The 18937-nt window shown below is 41.1% G+C and overlaps 2 protein-coding genes across 3 annotated transcripts; both read right to left on the reverse strand.

The window, feature by feature from the left end:
- Positions 1-351: 351 nt before the first annotated feature.
- LOC127763199 (iron-phytosiderophore transporter YSL15) lies at positions 352-4790 on the reverse strand. The gene is made up of 8 exons (XM_052287837.1): positions 4702-4790; positions 4167-4587; positions 3277-3446; positions 2306-2403; positions 2069-2203; positions 1778-1967; positions 1574-1691; positions 352-1448 (listed from the first exon to the last, which is right to left on the reverse strand). The coding sequence occupies exons 2-8, from the start codon at positions 4540-4542 to the stop codon at positions 517-519; spliced, it is 2019 nt and encodes a 672-aa protein (XP_052143797.1). The 5' UTR covers positions 4543-4587; positions 4702-4790; the 3' UTR covers positions 352-516.
- A 3474-nt stretch (positions 4791-8264) lies between these two features.
- LOC127763200 (probable serine/threonine-protein kinase PBL19) lies at positions 8265-13157 on the reverse strand. 2 transcript variants are annotated; one of them, XR_008015685.1, is made up of 5 exons: positions 12241-13157; positions 11407-11667; positions 10069-10191; positions 9322-9929; positions 8265-9228 (listed from the first exon to the last, which is right to left on the reverse strand). XR_008015685.1 is itself a non-coding variant. In XM_052287838.1 (4 exons), exons 1-4 carry the CDS (start codon positions 12697-12699, stop codon positions 9375-9377), a joined length of 1398 nt encoding a protein of 465 aa, XP_052143798.1. In that variant the 5' UTR covers positions 12700-13157; the 3' UTR covers positions 8266-9374. The 2 variants fall into 2 exon arrangements, 1 of the variants encoding a protein (XP_052143798.1); XM_052287838.1 differs by having other exon boundaries at positions 8266-9929.
- Between the last annotated feature and the right edge of the window lie 5780 nt (positions 13158-18937).

An 18937-nucleotide genomic window follows, 5' to 3' on the forward strand; every position in this document is an offset into this window, starting at 1 on the left:
AAACCTTGAAATTTCACGGAATTTGACCGGTTTTTGTCGGAATTGTGAGTCCTATTAGTATCGAGGCCTTTACAATTATGCTTAGGCCCCATTCTAAACTACAATTCCAAATTATTTTTTCGTTAGCGTGTCCATAACTGCTAAATGGTACATTTATTTTTAAAAAATTTATATAAGAGTTTCTAAGAGAAGAATTAAACAAATTTATTTTAAAGATTATAATAATTGATACTCGAACACAACCTTAGCTGAGATTACAGTGTAGTAGTCATCAATCCTATACATGTGAGTAAAAAAAGTTATAACATATTTTATGTATGCCAAACTAAACAATTCTCAAGTTATAAAATGTACAAGTGTACAAACACAGCTAATTCGATAGGTAAATTAAAACACAAACATGACTTGGATCATAGGCAAACAGCAGCTCACTACAACCAAAAGACACATTTACAGTTAATCATCACTGTTTATTTCTGCAATCCTCCACCCATGAAATTAAACACACTACACCTCTTAGCTTCCAGGCGTAAACTTCATGCAGATCGGTGGCTTAATCTTAGCGAGAGCAAGGATAGAAGAAGGGAAGGTCCAAATGCCATCGCCACACATGAGCCCAGACGCAACAGCAGGCACCATGAAGGCAGCCTCCTTCTTGTTCATCTTGTTCCAAGCAAACACCACCAGGCTCCCGACGCACATGTCGATGGCGAAGCTCGCCCCTACGAGGAACGGCACGGCCATCGCCGTCGGCAGCGGCACGAGCTTCTTGTACCTCGCCGGCAGGGCGTCCCTCGCCACGTTCGTGAGCACGGCGAACGCGAAGAACCCGACGGAGAGCGAGAGGCAGTGCTTGGGCAGCGCCGAGATGCCCTCGATCCCGAGGATCGCCATGTTGCGGTAGATCAGCGCGTATGGCGCCTTCCAGTAGCCATCGGGGTTCCCGATGTCAAACGCCCTGTAGAACAGCATGAACGTCAGTGGCGCGATGAAGCAGCCAATGCCTGTCCCGATGAGCTCTCCCACGAGCATGGACCTCGGCGATGTCAAGGTGAGATGTCCCGTCTTGAGATCGTGCATCAGATCGGCAGAGACGAGCACCAGCTGCTTCACCAGGGTGCCAACCACAAGGCCGGCTATGACGCCATTGTCCTTGCCAGCCCAAGCTGCAAAGACGAAGAGAGCGATCTTGCCGTAGTTGTACCCCATGTTGATGTCCGTGAGCCCTGCTCCGTAGGAATTGGCGAATCCTAGCACCGGGCCGAGCGCGTAGGCTATGATCACGTAGTACCACTTCACTTGTCGAAACATTATCGGTATGGTGATTACCGCAATGATGCTTAGCAAGAAGTAACCACTGTATGCCATCCAAGAAGGGACAGTACCCCTCTTGAATACCTCATCACGTTGTAGATCATCTAATGAAACCATATCACCCTCCTCTGATGCTGCAATTCATTTCATTTAGCCATCATTAACAGTGTTATGAGTATGTGAAAATTAAGGTGATGGAAGAGTGTGAGAGGCATTCCATTTCCATGTAGTTGAATTTGCAATGGTTTCATTTTCTCACCTGTGTTGCTAACGCTTTTTCGGTTAAATCTATTATGTAAACTCTTAGCAGTGACACCGGTAACTTTAACAAAATGGTACAGGCCATCCCCCATAATCAGAGCAATGCATAAAAACGACTGCAAAAGGAGCAATTTACATAAGTTATCTGATGGTTTTGTAAGTAGTATCTGCTTTTACATTAAGCATTGAGAAAATATGAGACCTTGTAACCATACAAACTTGTCATGCTGCTTTCAGGTATGTTTGCAGGGTACCAGTCCCCCTTATGTTTGCTGATAAGTGGCCACATTATTCCCCATGAAATGACCGCACCAAGGAGGGTAGAGAGGTTCACAAGGTGTGAGCAAATCATCCCCGCACCAACATATGTGAGGCTAAAATCAAAGAAGAATCTGATATCCAAACAAATTCAGACTTAGAAAATTTGTCACCGCATGCTACAATTTATATAAATCTGTGATGAACAATTAGGAAATTAGCATATAATTCTTACGATTGTTTCCAGGCTTTCAGACCAAAAGTAGGGAACTGAACAAATCCACAGGCATTGCCTCCCGTGTAGAACCATTGGAAGAAGCTCCAAAATAAGCTAAGCCCAAAATATTTTAGAAACCCATGGAGTTGCAATCTGTCATGAATGCAGATTGCAGAATTAGTTCATTTAGGGTCAACGACTGTCTAACAAGAATAATGCAATGAGCACAATTAATTGAGGTGAAAACACGTATACTTTGCATTCTTATCTCCTTGGGCTGTGTGGAACCCGTTGATAAGAACAGCTGTTGCAGTTCCACTTGGATAAGTTAATTTGTAGTCTACGACCAAAGCCTGAAAGCATTTAGTACCAATTAATTTAGTAGGAATAGATAATTGAGACCTATTTTTTATCCTTAAAAAATGTTTTGTGTCACATCACTACTTATATAATGCTACTGTAGTCCATGAATGTTCCCATCCTTTGGGCTCTGCTTTTTTTTTTTTTACATTGCTGCCACGTACCAACCGCATCTTGGATTTGTTATTTCCAAAAGTTTTTTTTTTACTTGATTGCATTTTCTTACTGAGTTTATGACAGCTTTGTCAATTGTCAACCAACTGGCTTTAGAAATTAGGAGAGGGTGGCGCAGTTTGAAACAGATCATTATTGGGCGGATTATTGCTACGTATTATCTACTTATTTATATATATATATATATATATATATATATATATATATATATATATATATATATATATATGTGTGTGTGTGTGTGTGTGTGTGTGTGTATAGTATATATATAAAGAAAATATTTTAATAAATAAACTTAACAAATCTATACTGCTTTAAAAGATTGTGGTGGTAGTGTTCAGCCACCAATCCACCACCAACAACAACTATCATGTAGGGGTCCATGGAAAGTGAGATAACACTTTGATTTTTTTTAGCCACCTCACACAAGAGAGTTATGATAATTGAATATCCTTTTTAAGGAAATTTTATTAATCTATGATATATTAGATAATAGGGATGACTTTTTCTAAAGGCTCTAAAAATATATACAATGAATTATTTTTTAAAAGTGATCCAAACGGTACACTAGTAGAAAGTTTTATCAGAAAACACATTTTTCAAACATTAAGTAAATAATTTGTTTCAACAATTCTATAAACAATTAAAAAGAACTAACCGAAGTGGATCAAATTAAGGGAAGAAAGGCACACCTTTCTTAGGGGAATCAAGCTGAGGTTACCCGCGAAGCTAATAGCCAGGAGGAGCCCTACCATCCAGCCAATCCCAGGCTCCTTGTAGCTCCCTGGCACATTGCCTGGTGAGTTCCCGGCCAGCTCGTACGTCCTCTTGTTCAGGCCCAGCAATGTCGATCCGAACCCACCTGCATGAACCACTCACACCGATCGATCAATACAGAGCACAGATCAACATCTATGTGAGGTTCACATTCTCGGTGTAAATTTCCGAAATTTCAGGTTTTACGGTGGTATCGGTACAATTTTCCAAAATTTCACTAAGATTGGCTCTGCTTAAAAAAAAATTTTTGAAACATAAGGCGGAATGAACTTTGTTCCACTTTTATATTTAGAAGAAGAGAATTGATCCAGTTTATAAGGAAAACCGGATCCGAAAACCACACAATTGCACGGTTAATTATAAGGAAACTGGCTGAAACTCACCGCTACACAACTAACAACGACGGTGAAGCCCAAAGCTTAAAAAAAAATCGCATATGTATAAATTAGCTAAAATATGTTTCAAACTTCAAGAAAGTTATTCCAAATTTTTGAATTTCGGTCTTTTTTTTTCCATTTTGAAATATAAAACCCTGCTTAGAGTCAAGTTATTGAAATTGAAAAACATTTCAGGAGTACTGATAGAAGCGAAATTTTAGAAATTGTGGGAATCTCAAGATGTTTTGGACGAAATTAAATACTTAAATTTAAACAAAATTTATTTAAATTTAAATGTTTTCTTGAAAAATGGCCGAAAGAATATTCTATTGGAGGATCAAAATTTCGGAAATTCCGTTCCAAAAATGGAACCCTCTGCCTATATAGTAATAAGAGATCGACGCAGAGGCTGCAGCCCGGCGACGTACCGCCGAAGGCGATGGTGTAGCAGGCGACGGCGCAGGTCTGGACGACGGTGTTCTCCTGCCGCGTGAAGGGCCGCGGCGAGAAGCCGAGGCGCTCCAGCGCGCGCGTCCAGCCGCGGAGCGCGAGGAAGGCGAGCAGCGCGGCGGAGATGTTGAGCGTGGGCACCAGCCCCGTGGTGAGCGCGATCTTCATCACGATGACGCTGAACACGAACCCGATCAGCGCCGCCGCCACCACCCCGCGCGCCGTCACCTGCTCCCGCCACGGCTGCAGCCGCTCCATCTCCCGCGCCCGCGCCGGGTCCGCCTCCGCGTCCTCGTCGTGCAGGCTCCCGATCTCGGGCGCCACCCGCGTGCGGTCCGCGTCGGCGCGCTCCATGGCGGCGGCGGCGGCGGCGGCGTCGATCTCGCTTAGCTGCTCGATCTGCACCACGAGGACAAGAAAGAAACACGGAATTGATTATCTCCTCTTCAGCGACGTCGAATTCCGACGAGCATTATTTGAGCCAAGATCGATGAACACGGCAGCATGCTTCACCTCAAGTTCGCACTGCTCGTTCGATCAGTGCGCCAATGGAACAGTTGCTCACTGCTCAACGTGAGATCTGCAGCTTCCAAGTTCGAGTGATGCAGGGGTGATGCTAACTGCGATCGATGGCATGTATTTATACCCACGAGCTCTGGAAAAGGTCTACGATATACGTACAAGATTTTTTGTGTCCAATTTGTCACAAAGAAATTCCCGGATTACTTTTCATGCGTTGAACTAGTTTTGCTTCTTCTATAAATGTTTGCTGCAGTAGAGATGCACACACAAACGCATTCTATCTGTGCTTCCTCCCAAATCTTATCGTTCTACTAGATATCCTAATCGCGGTTCCATTTGACTGAGCACCAGTTGTCTAGGAACTTTATATTCTTATTGTGTATCACTATATATTACGTAATCAGTGGCGGCACTTTTCTTGCCGTCATATCATTGATGTGGAATTCACTTCGGCAATGCTCTACTCATGATTTTGTTGAATCCGAAGCTGATGATATGTACCGAGGAAAAATGCTCACTAATAGTACGGCAAAGTCAAAACCCCAATATGGTTAGTTCTTGTTTTTCTTAATAAGTGCTCTAATAAGGAAGCGGAATCATTAAACCACAAGTGTTTCATGGCAGTGCAAAAAAATTAACGTGGTCAACTTCAGTTTATAGTAAGCTCGTAAATTAACCTGAAAGTAACTTTTGGTTGTACATTAACCTGCTATTTTTTTAAACTTTTTTTTTAACGAATTGACGATATTTTTTTCATAGCTTGATTTTTACAAACTTTGAACCGGGAAAAAACCATGAGGAAATTCAGCAAAAAACATTGCGATGGAGAATCTGGAGACATGCTAGATTTCGCACTACAAAACTTGGCATGTTTTCCTGTTAAGCCGGCTCTAGGCCTCTACTTATATTAAGTGATCAATATTCATAGAGTAACAGAATATATATACTCCCTCCGTTTCAAAATATTTGACACCGTTTACTTTTAGTACGTGTTTGACCATTCGTCTTATTTAAAAAAATTAAGAAATTATTTATTCTTTTCATATCATTTGATTCATTGTTAAATATATTTTCATGTACACATATAGTTTTACATATTTCACAATTTTATTTGAATAAGACGAACAGTCAAACATATGCTAAAAAGTCAACGGTGTCAAATATTTTGAAACGGAGGGAGTAATTAACTATTTTTGTAGAAGACTATATAAAAATAACCAAAACCACACTGACGGGGTTATTTGATGAATAAAGCAAGTAAGCAACTGCAGCTTTCGGAATGTCAAACGAGAGAGAAAAGATGCTTATCACGCAACGCCAAATGCACTAATTCAATAAGTCCGCGGAGTCAAATGCTATACTATATGCATCATGGTTCAGCATTTCCTGGCATAAAAAAGAGTAGTAGAACAGTACGCCCATTTCATGCCGCCTTGCTCTTAGTCTTAGTGGCCTATGCCCCTTGAAATGATGGGTTGAGGTATCAAGCAACAAATGCTTTTGTGCTCTCTCTTTTGATTTTAAACCACGATTCAAGGATGAATGACAACTAATTGCCCTCTTTAAGCGAACCTGGTTTAAGAACGTGTTTGGTTTTAAAACTATTTTTTGAGATGAATGGTACACATGTCTGATGTTTAGAGGACTTGTTTGGCTGAAAATCATACAAAATTTTGGTAGTGCCGGTTGGCAAGTTTTAGCACTACCAAAAAATTAGTAAGGTAGATTTTAAAACCCATTTGAATGGATGCCAATTAGACACATGTATATGGGTAATGCCAAATTGTTTTGTGAGGTATCAAAACCAAACAGGCTAGAATGTTTCAGTAATGCCATAGCCTTGCCTGAATACTTGGTTTCGGCCCAAACTATGAATAAAGAAGGAATAAGTTTATCTGAAATTTGTCAACGAATCTGATTTTCATCCTTCAACCTGAAAACCAGATACAACGGATCCCTCGACTGTTAAAACCGGTGCAAAATAAGTCCCAAGGCAGTTTGTATGGCGGTTTTAGCTAGCGTGGCGCCTACGTCCCAAGACCGAGTTAAACTAGCCACGTAGGCGACACGTCAGCCAAATCCGTCTTGGGACTTATTTCACACCGGTTTTGACAGGACCCGTTATATCTGGTTTTCGGATTGAATGATGAAAATCAGATTCGTTGGCAAGTTAAAAACCTCATATGAACTTAGACCAATAAAGAAGTGCGGTGCGGTGCTGGGCTGGGCGGCCTGCTTGCTGCCCGGCAAGCCACAGGCCCACAAACACCGAAGCCGGCCCGCCTCGCCGCAGACGTTTGCCATCCTCCCTCAACAAAAATGGAAGGCGCTGCTTCCAGCTGTCCTCAAGCCATCCTCCACCGGCTACTCGACAGCGCAACCTAGCTAATCACCTACACCTACTGCGCAGCGCAGCTTTACTGCTTACCATCTCCCCTTGCCAATTCTGTTTTCCGCTTGCATTGTCACGATGGAGAAGAGGGAATGAGGGATGGAGGGCGAGAGAGGTCGGGCGCCATGGACGGGGGCTTACTCACCAAGGGTCAACCGGTCGACGTCGCGCTTGACGCCGCAGTGGGTGGCGAGCCGAGGAGATCTCACCGTGCATGCAATGCAGCCCCTGTGGTGGCTCGGGACCGGGAGGAGGGGAAGCCCCGGGCGACGTGGGCCGAGGCGCTCGCCAGCTGTTCGATGCAATGCCCACGCCTGCCTCTGGTTCATGTGCCTGTGGGAGGAATCGAGGGGGTGGAGTAGTCAAATGAGATCACAGACTTCCACAGCTTGTTTCAGGCAATGAGGCAAGTGTTAGTCATGATTGGCATAGCTTATTTATCTGAAAGAGGCTATGAACTTATCATGGCATCTTGTGACTGGTATGCAGATCACTTGAGAGTATATGATCTGAAAACTTACATGGCATACACCTATATCATAATTCATAACTTACAAGCTCAAATTGTCAAGTGCTGATCTACAGCTAGACTCTGAAATGCTACTGCTCATTATGTAGTTTCAGTGGCCTGGCTTGCTGAAGTCTGTGTACAATACACCGACTGGTGTCAGCCCAGAGTTAATTTGCACTATGGACACTCTTCTCCTTTGCTGGACTAGAACTCTGGAAGATAATAACCAAGTCACTGTGAGCTCATGTTTTGTGAACATCAAGTGCTATGGGTTGCCAAGATTGGGTCGGATTTCCCAGAAGGACGGAATATTGATTATGTTGATCATTTGGTGGCCATAATCGAAGGTCAGCAGTTCTTCTAGTTCTATTTTCGTAACCAATGAGTTAAGTCGTTAAGATATTGATTGATACTAAGGGCATGTTTGGTTGGTTCCCCATAATTAGCCAAACTTTCAAGCCACATGTTTTGTATGATGCAATTTTGGTGGTGGCAAAAGAGCTCAGTGCCATTGTGGCAAAGTTTGGCTAAGAGATGAGCCTGTTGTGGCTGTGTACATCCTTCGGGATGTAGAAGTCGGGTTTTATTTAACCCATTATCTAAAAACGAGATGAACCTGTGGCATGTAAGGATTGGGGATAGGAAAAGGTGGCAAGTATTGGGTGCAACCAAATGCTTCCAACTGTACGTCAAACTTGCCTAAATTGTGCGTGACAAGTTTGGCAATAAACCACAAACATGCCCTAAAATTCATGTTTACTAGCTAAAAATGTTTTTCTGCCATCATGTTCCGTTATGCACTTTACGATGTTGCACGGTGGTAATTTCTAAGTATTCGGTGTGCTTTGTGATTAGTGTTTAGTACATAGTGTTCTCTTCTCAAAAAAAAAAAAGGAAGAAGAAGAAGAAGGAAGTACGTAGTGTTCTGTTTTTTTCCATGTGGACAGAGATCCTTTTGCCAAGCCAGTCAAAAGAAATATATACTACAGCATAGTAAGGTTGTGTTTAGTTCACACTAAAATTTGGAAGTTTGATTGAAATTGGAACTATGTGACTGAAAAGTTGTGTGTGTATGAAAGATTTGATGTGATGGAAAGTTGGAAGTTTGAAAAAAAACTTTGGAACTAAACAGGGCCTAAGCTTCAAAAAGAGACATGAAAATTCTTAATCCTAACTTTTCATAATTGGAAGCAAAATTATGACTCACATGTTAGATTCTCCCATGAGAAAGGGAACTGTTACAGTTAACCAAATCACTTATTCATCACTAATAAAGAAAATATTAAAGGGGAAAAAGGACAATTTGTTGAAGAAAACACAGGAGATCAGTTTAAGTTTTACCTTACAAATTACAAGAAATCAAGAATAGAGTGCAACATCATATTTCATACTAATGGTAGCAGGCAACATTATTTCATACTAACTGCAAGATTTTTAGTCCATGCAAATATCAAATCAATCACAATTTTTTTCATACGGAAACATTTTCAGAGTCTACATTCACAAGTTCAGAACACGTAACAAAAAAGAGAAAGCAGAATTACATTTTGTATTTACAAAGACACCACAAAGAACTCCTCACAGTATTAACTGTAAGTCTGATGTTTGACTGAACCTACAGAATTGTGTATTACAAATCTACAGTAAGCAAAATGTTGGATCTTTTTAAAGTATTTATAGTGATAAAAAAGTTGACTAATGGACCTACCTTTACAAGCACATCAGAATAATACAGTCAAGAACACCAACTCTTGCAGAAGTTTATGTTGGAGTTGGAGCAGCAGCTGCCCTCATGAGCATGAATCTCCTCCTCGCAATATTGTTTGCATTTTCACCTAGCGCAGCCAGGTGAAGCATCCGCCGCCTTGCTGCCGCCACAGCAACATCATCTGCGGTTGGCTTCCCAGGAACCTCATGAGGTGGTGAGCTCTCCCCTGATGCCTCGACGTCACCATCCAATTCATTGTGCTGCATCACTTGCTTTATGCTCTCCACCACCTCTCTCATAGTTGGGCGGTCTTTTGCATGTTTTGCAAGGCAGCTGTTGGCCAATTTGGCAATTTCTCTAGTGCCCTGCTTAGAGTAATTGTGCCTGAGTCTGATATCTATAATCCTGCTGAACCTCTTAGTCGCAACAGGATACTGCCTCACCCATTCCAGGAGTTTCTGCTCGTTCTTGGGACGATTCCTTTCCATTGAACGGCGTCCTGTGAGGATCTCATATAGGACAACTCCAAAGCTCCAAACATCACTCTTGTTTGTGAGATGGCCTGTCTCAACATAGTCTGGAGCTGCATAACCATAAGTCCCCATAACCTGATAGCAGTAAAGAAAATTGTTCTTGGTGAGCTATGAAATCCATGTTCCATTATCTATTTTGATAAGAACTGGAATGTGCAGAAGCTGCATAGAGGAATTCCTTTACTTTGATCAATGAAAATAAATCAGTACTTACCGCTGTGGACACATGAGTGTTATCTGCAGTTGGCCCTTCCCTTGCTAATCCGAAGTCTGAAAGTTTCGGTCTGAATTCCTCATCGAGTAGCACATTGGATGCTTTGAAATCACGGTATATGACCTATAAAATTTTCAAGTCTGAAACAAGAATTTTCTGTGTTTCCTCAAGCAAAATCAAAACCATAATTGACAGGATTGCATTTTTAAGGATCTCTTAAAAGCCATTTACAAGCTGGAGGTAACATTCATCGTTGGGAGAATAGCCACTATGGTCCCTGAAGTTTCGCTCTGAGATCATTTTAGTCCCTGACCTTTCAAATTGTCCAAGCAAGCCCTTAAACTTTATCATGTGGACATATACAGTCCTTGGCCCATCGAAAATTGCCACGTGGACATGCCATGTCATCTTCCAATGCAAATATATGATGACATACCCAATTTTCCCTTACACATATCGTCATAGGGAAAAAAGAGAGAAAGAAAAGGAGAAAAATAATAATAATAAAGAAGTAGGTGATCCTGCATATTAAATATCCGTTAGAGTTTTAACATTGAAATGCAACTACTTACATGAAATTTATTTGGCATGATAATTATATATTTAGTGGTTGTAGCTAATTTAACTTTGTATTAGCATAATCCAGTGAAAAAAGTTTGCCATATATCCAGTCACATTGAATAAAGTTTGTAAATTCTTTTCATTATTTTTTATGGTACATGGAAGGGTAAATTGGACATTTTACCATATATTTTGCATGAGAGCATAACATGGCATGCTCATGTGGCAATTTAAGTGGAACTAAGGACTATATTAGCCCACATGACAAATTATAAGGACTCGTTTGGACAATATAAAAGGTTAGGGACCAAATTGATCATGGAGCAAAACTTCAAGGATCATGTTGGCTATTCTCCCTTCATCGTTCATGGTAATCATTTTCTTTCAAGTATGTCCCATTCAATCAATATGTCATATGACTCAACGGACATTCAAAATACTTGCAATAAAAAGGATTGAGTAATATGTCCATCCAAGCTATATGATTAGATTCATTCCAGATCTCCAGTCATGAAATATATAGTTAACTTTAAAATTCAGAAGTGTTGCAAAAAGATCAACATAATTGACTTGCAGACAACCATTCTTGCACAGCATTTGCTAAATCACAACATTAATATGGTACGGCTCAGGGACACCAACAAACTGTGAGGCCTTTAGCAATATAACTCTATTAAAAGCTGTCCTATTTCAGACTTTAGGGGAGAAAATGGGTAATCCGTTATGATTCAGATGAATAAAATGAATTTCTTGATGGTGAGTTGCCAGCGGTGTTACCTGAACTTCCAATCCCTCATGGAGGTACAACAACCCCTCAGCAGCACCCAATGCTATCTTCAACCTGATGTCCCATGGGAGGACGGGATATGCTTTATTGAATAGATGATCATCCAAGGTCTTGTTCGACATGAACTCATATACCAGCAACCTCTGAGGGCCTCGTTCACTCTGAGCGGCACAATATCCAATGAGCTTGACGAGATTCGGGTGCTCAACAACCCCTAGAAATTGAACTTCTGTCAGCCATTGCTTGTGACCCTGATCAGAATTGGGATAGGACAGAAAAGGATAAGGTAAAACACTGAATGGTTTCTAGGCTCTTAAATATAAGCATTGAAATGAACCTACAATTTTAATTACATAGAAGGCATGCATCTATGTACACCATTAGAAACTACAGAACAAAGAAGTGAGAAGACAAAAACATTGAAATGATACACTAACGCCATCACAAATCTTATTACCGTGTTAGCAAATTCCATATTATCTACTAGACTATACATAGTTATTCAGACCATGCTCAGCTAGGAAGCCAATATGCCGCAGAGTTGCATAATTCACATATTAGAACTACCACAATAGAAGTCAGAAGTATGAATGTCAATTGGCTGGTACTTATAAATTGTAAAGTACTGGCTAGTGATCAGGGATTCCAAAAGTTTGAGCCCAAATTTTTTAATTGAAAAACAGCTGCATTTTCTTTGTTTAAAATTTTTGGGTTTAAACTTCAGTTTGATATTTTTTTTTCTAGTGATTATATACTAGTAATATAGTTGGATTAACCCGGACAACACCGCCCAATTGGACAATTAAATTGCAGAAGAAGGATACCTGTCGGCTGTTGGGATTGAGCTTTTTTATGGCGACCTCGGTGCCACCGGCGGGCCCTCCGGGCAGCCGGACGACGCCCTTGTAGACGCTCCCGAAGCCGCCCTCGCCGATCTTGAGCAGGCGGCTGAAGTCCCTGGTCGCCGCCTGGAGCTCCCGGAGCCCGAACTCCTGCAGGGAGCTCGCGCCCCTCTCCTCGTACAGCTCCGGGATGCTCCGCGCCGACGAGACCGACCCGGACGACCTGCTCCACCCGGCGGCGGGCCTCGCCGCCGCCGCGCTCGAGTCCTCGGTCGACTGGCTCGTCGCGACGGCCGACGACGACACCGTGGAGGTGGAGTGGGACGAGCCGGCGAGCGACGACGGCGGCGGCGGCGGCGGCGCTGGCCCCTCGTGCGGCGGCGGCCTCTTCTTCCCCTTCCGCTTCTTGATCATATCCCTCACGCGGCCGAAGCAGCCCATCTCCGAGGAACAGTAAGCTGGAGAGAGGGGGATTCGGGTCAGCTCGTGGTGCTCTTCTCCATGGCCTTCACCTCGTCAGCTCGAATCGTGAGGAGAAAGGGAGCAACCTTTCGGCGATAGAAACGGAAGCCTTCTTCTTCTTCCTTCTCCTTGCTGATCGGATACAACTACAAGAACTATTTTCTCCTGGCCTCCACGAAACACGACAACAAACGGAGACGAACACGAACGAACTCGCGTGAGTCGGTAAACTGACGCAGAATCGTTTGACGCAAGCAAGGACGAGGGAAGGATGACACCAATTTGTGCTGGGTGAACAGGAAGTTCGAGTGTATTTTCCTTGTTCTTTTTCCCCTGGGAGGCGAAGAATTTTGAGCCACGCTTGCTGGACAAGTACGGGAGTAGTACTTGAGGAAGCAAAGAAAGCAGATTAATAAAAGAGGTGGTTGAAGTACAAATCTCGAATCGCGGGGGCTCAGAACAAATCGTAAGAAAACCTTGTAGGGGGTCAAACGAAATGGGCTGAAAGTGACAGGAGAGGCCGCGGATGCAAAACTGCAACAACTACTCACCCCGGTCGCAGCTCCACAGGCCCCCACTATACTCGTCGGGACCACCTATACATTTATCGACAAATTTTCTACTAAAAAAATTTGACAGATGTAATTATAGTACAATCATAGTGTAATTACACTGTAACTTGTATGTAATTACACTGTAAATTGCATGTAACTACAGTGTAACTTGTATGTAAGTTTCATGTAATTTTGAATCGTTAGATCTATTACAAGATTTGTTCTGGTGAGGAAGAAAAAAATCACAACACACACATATATGAAAGGATTTGTTCCCACGACCTCTATTTTATTGAAATAACATGTTACAAAGTTACATACAAGTTACATTATAGTTACAGTGTAATTACATACAAGTTATAGTGTAATTACACTACGATTGTACTGTAATTACATCTGATAAATATTAGGGGGAGAAATTTGATGACAAATATCTAGCAAAATTGGACTCGTTTGGTGTATTTTCTATTGTGCTTAGTCTTTGATAAAATCCAACCACGTTACAAAAAATTTTGTAAGTTTAACACTAATTTTGTTTGAAGTGTTCAAACACGTGAACATCAACCACCACAAAAAAGATTCACACATAGACACGCTATGGTTCGTCCATGAACCCCTTTTTATTTTTTTTGGAACGATCATGCTGGTGCTAACGTTTTATATATAGAAGAAGATGTCTCACTCTAAGGAGAAAATGAGACCAAACCTTATAGCGCACAGTTAATTAGAAATAATTAGACGAAAACCACAACTACAAACAACTCATAACAAACTAACCTAAACAACTAAACTATAAGAACGCGAAAACTGACAACCAGGCTTACTAAATAGTGAACCCCTTTTTATGCTCTTGAAATGCAAGTTTTATACAAAAGAAAAACTACAACAAGATCGAGAAGTGTACATATTGTAATCACGCACAAAATATAATTAAGGTAAGTGATATATATATGGTATTTTGCTAAAAAAAGGTTTAACAAATCAATCAAACTATCACCGACGGATCGCAAAACGGATGGTCCAAATTAATCCTTACCTCCTATATAAAGTTCACTTGCCATTCCCAAAACCCTAGTTCTCTTCCTCCCACTCCACTGGCCGCCTTTCGCCGCCGGCATCAATTGTCCTTCTCTCCGCTACTTGCCTCCCTTGTTCCTCGTCTTTCATGGCAGCACAACCTTCTTCGTTGCTTGCTTTTCTCCTTCCTTGACTCCGCAGCACCACTGCCTTCCTTACTATCTCTTCTATCTTACCCCTTACTTGTGAGCACCGACTACCACCCTCGCTCGGCCCGACGCGTCGCCACCCCTTGCCATCCCTCTTGTCCCTTTCTACTCCAACCCCAAATCTAAACAAGAAAATACATAGGAGAGGATGGCTCATCGGACTTATAAATGACATTGACCGTGGTTAGAGCATGGATCTGGACTTCTATCCTAAGGTTAGGATTTCTATCGTAAAATCAAAAGTTATTTTTAGTTGAGCACAAAAGGGATCAGATGTAACATATGTTAGAAGATTGGAATCCGTTTCAAAATGGTGTGGTATCAGGTGGTACCAGATCTGATACCTATGAGTACCAGATCTGATACCAAGGTATTGGTACCCACAGGTACCAGACCTAATACCTGAGTATCAGATCTTGTACCTAGGTATTTTACATGTACCAGCAACAGGTTCCATCCTAATGGGTCATGTGCACCATTGCGGAGATCGGGCACAACCGGTGATGTGTCTGTGCTAGTGGCCAGAAGCAGGTCGCAGCGCTAGTGTTCGCCATGGCCGTCTACACCGAGATCATTGTTACGGTTGTGTTGCTAGTTGTTATTGTTATAGTGATCATGGGGGTCGATGTTGTGGAATCGTGCGGAACTGTACAAAGGAGATCATGTTTGTTGTCCTCAGCGCCACCGTTGCATTCAATCATGAAGCAAACGATGGCGCAGAGGGCCCGCGAGTTGCTTACGTAATGGCTATAGTCTGGGTTGAGACGCGTTGGAGAGCAAGGTGGAGGCACACAGTGGTCGCTAGCCAGCGACCACCGCATGCGCTGCATATCATCAACCTGCATCACGTCGATTTACAGCCACATCACCTTATTGCCCTGGCAAACCCGCCCCTTGTCGTCATTCTCATGGAAGTTGATGTCGCGCAGAGGACTATGACGGTGGCACTTCCAGCGGGAACACCTAGCTAATACTGTCGTGCGCTGTGCACGTGATCTCATGCACTAGCATTTTCAATATTAGAATTCCTATTTCCAATTATTTTATGGTCATATTTTGAACCTATTGAATCCAAAACTTCACGATTCTATCCTATGCTTTCGTCGACATGATGATCACCCTCTCTATGATACTCCTGGCATAGTACTTCCTCCATCATAGAAAAAAGGGGATTCCTAGTTCTCCAAAACAAGAAGAGTAGTGAGAAGTAAATACTAAAATGCCACTCATTAATAAGAAGATAGAATTGGTGGTTGGGGTGAAGGGGTATGGAAACTTGGAAATGATAGAATTTCGTGATGGACCCGGGTAGATGAGAAGGTATAGGTTGATTTATTTTTGAAAAAAGTTTAAATTTTAGAAGATGTTCGCTCTTTTTTATACTGAGGGGGTATGATTGTGTCCAATCCACTGAAGGGCTCTCCCATTTTCTTGGCGGAACATATCCCCTAGCAAGGCTTTAGCTTAGAAATATATTTCCTATCCGTCCAGATTCGTAGTATTAGAATATATTTCATCCATCTCAAAACCCTTATATTTTAAGACGATGGGAGTATGTACTATATTTCTCTCTTTCTTTCTTTCTTTTCTCCCTTTCGTTTGCAACAGTGCTCGAGACTTATGACGAAGGAATTGCTGCTCAGGGTAAATTTTTGTTGCTGATGCACAGGAGGGATGTACGGGATGGTGCATATAGCTAGCATACATATAGTACATAAATGAATCAAAGCAGTTTTTTTTCCCCCACTTGAGAGAAAGCTCTAGTGTTGCTGAGTACATAAAAATGTTGACAAGTTGACACGGTAGTCGCTTTCGACATACCTTGCGACCTAACCATGTTTGACTTCATTTTCCCCTTGACCTTTATATATCAGTCAGTACTGTATCATGTTGATCTCTCATGAGAGGGGGATTCATTTACGAAGGAACTGATGTTCTCAACTCTCCAAACAGGACCAGGACTATACATGACTATACATAGGATGTGCTTGTTGGAGTTTTTGGCTTATGCAGCAAGGTTGTCCTAAAAGTCAAACTCTACATTGAACATCACTGGTATATCCCCTGTAAGCTTTTACCCTTTCTGCTTATTTAGTTATCCGTTCTGCTAGTTATGGAAATGGTTTGCCATAAATACCCAATGATCATGATACTTACTACTATATTTGTCCTAAAGGGTGTGTTTAATTCACGCTAAAATTGGAAGTTTGATTGAAATTGGAACGATGTGACGGAAAAGTTGAAAATTTATGTGTGTATCAAGCTAGGAGGAGATGTGACCAGGGATGTGACCCCTATTAAGACAATATATGTGGACACCCCTTATGTCCACATACATCAATCTAGGAGGGGTCACATCCCCTATTAGATTGATTCTTTTTGGGACGGAGGGAGTAGGTGGGCAGAATTAAATAGGCTTATGTGTGATTAGTTGGGAAGATAAAGTAGGTGGAAAATTAAATGAGGAATGTTGTAATTGGTTGATAAGAGAAAAATAGGTGAAGTTAATATATTTGGCACAAAATTCAACTGCTAGAAGTTGTTATATTTTTGGACGAAGGGAGTAGTACGAGTGCTTACTGGTATTTAGAATAATTGAGAAATTTGATGAATATCGTTAGGCACTCATTCTTTTATGGGCATGAGCCGGATCGAATCCTGAATGTAGTGGATACTTTAGTATAATTTGCAAGTTTTGAATTTGACTTGAAGAATATAAAAAAAATTGAGAAAAATCCTATAAACATTGATCATGGTAATCCTATGAGGCATCAAAATATGTTTTAAAAGTAGATTTATGTGAATTTTGGCACTTCAACATAATCAAATATTTTCTAAAAAGAAAAAGGCAAAAAGACAATAGAATGTTATATAGAGAAATATCTGGTGAAAACCAAGGCACTATTCACCCCCCAAATGAAGTTGAGATTGAAATTAAGATTTGGTGGAAATGTATCTCATGCCTATACCTATCTGGCTATCTCCAGTATTTTTTTCCATGAATTTATAAAATTTTAGGTTCGGTTGTTCACGGGTTTTCACTTGTACGAGGTTTTTACTGGATATTTTTTTACATGATATATGTTGTTATATCAAATATTTTTTTACTATTATATTCCTGATGTCATAGCCATTATAATACTACATCCGTCTCAAAAATATCTTCATTTTTAACCATACGTACTCAAATAAAGTGAAAAAGATCAAAGCATCCCTCATCAATATGAAAAGTAGTATTAGTGGGTATGTATATAAAGGTAGGTAAGTGGTATTGAAGGAATAAGACTCATCAATTTGTGGACCAAGAGTAGGTAAAGAAAAAGAAGTGAAATTATTTTGGGATAAATGGGAGAGGTGAAAAATGAACTTATTTTGGATGGAATGAGTATTCTGTTGTCATATTATATTATATTATATTGCTTCATGTTTGTTAGACATTATAATATTGTGTTGATGATGGCATGGACTTTAAACTTTTTCAACCATTGTCATAATAATTTTAATTCTATACATATGTTACATAATTGCATAACTATCAATTGTGTTGTTTCAATTGGAGGTGTCCAAATCATAGCAAAGGTCAAAATGTTTCAATTGGGGGTGTCCAAATCATAGCAAAGGTCAAAATGTTTTCTTGGTCGAAATCCATTCTTCGTTCACTCAAAATTGGTCACTAGGATTCAAATATTGATTTATACTATTTTGTTGTTATTTTTCGCGCATGCCACTCGGTATTTCACAGATTTTATTATTTTGCGGAGTTTTGCATTCCTTGCTTTAAACGGTTTTGTAAACCCTGATTTGGTCAGTTCATCTCCATGTTGTGGAAACAATCATTCCTGGATTATATCTCTTTGGTTTGCTGGGTGAAATCAGCCTTCACAAGTTTGGTTTAGAACAATCCGAAATTCCTAAAAGTCAAACTTTCCAAATCTCTGTGGCTGTGTACAGTCTAAATATTAAATGAATCACCTAACAAAGTTGTACATAATTAGAATCCTAGAATACATGACAAAATAAAGATCAGCCATCATACCTGTACTCAGTAAAGTTCCAGTTGTATATGAAAACGCATAAAAATGCTGGCACTTAGCTTGATCCTTAACACTAGGATTAACTGTTACCGCTACCAACCTCTTTGTTCTTGAAGCCAATGATGATGGCTGGCTCTTTGGCCTGTGTGTCGTCCATGACCAGATAGGAGTAGGAGATGTAGGAGTATCATTCATTGGGCCAGCTAGTACTTTCAGAGGATCTTCATCGGGGAAGGATGAACTGGCTGCTGAGAGCAGGTACAATAGCAGCAGGCTATAAGTCAACTGCAAATATATTTTAAGAAGATAAATGAGGAAAGAGAAAATCAGTGGGCTACAGATTTATAGCCAGCTGTAGCACGGACTTCAAGAAGGAGTGTGTGTATGACAGGTGGGACCAGAT

This window comes from Oryza glaberrima, chromosome 2, assembly GCF_000147395.1.
Source record: "Oryza glaberrima chromosome 2, OglaRS2, whole genome shotgun sequence".
In the NCBI taxonomy this organism is placed as follows: domain Eukaryota; kingdom Viridiplantae; phylum Streptophyta; class Magnoliopsida; order Poales; family Poaceae; genus Oryza; species Oryza glaberrima.

What these genes read in the sequence shown, in the direction of transcription:
- LOC127763200 (XM_052287838.1), bottom strand. Translation starts at nt 12,699, where the DNA reads ATGGGCTGCTTCGGCCGCGTGAGGGATATGATCAAGAAGCGGAAGGGG. An exon ending in ATGAGGGATTGGAAGTTCAG is followed by an intron (nt 10,192 to 11,406) that starts GTAACACCGCTG and finishes AAAATTTTATAG; the next exon opens with GTCATATACCGTGATTTCAA. An exon ending in ACACTCATGTGTCCACAGCG is followed by an intron (nt 9,930 to 10,068) that starts GTAAGTACTGAT and finishes TACTGCTATCAG; the next exon opens with GTTATGGGGACTTATGGTTA.
- LOC127763199 (XM_052287837.1), bottom strand. Translation starts at nt 4,542, where the DNA reads ATGGAGCGCGCCGACGCGGACCGCACGCGGGTGGCGCCCGAGATCGGG. An exon ending in GCTTGATTCCCCTAAGAAAG is followed by an intron (nt 2,404 to 3,276) that starts GTGTGCCTTTCT and finishes AAATGCTTTCAG; the next exon opens with GCTTTGGTCGTAGACTACAA. An exon ending in CTGAAAGCCTGGAAACAATC is followed by an intron (nt 1,968 to 2,068) that starts GTAAGAATTATA and finishes TTTGGATATCAG; the next exon opens with ATTCTTCTTTGATTTTAGCC.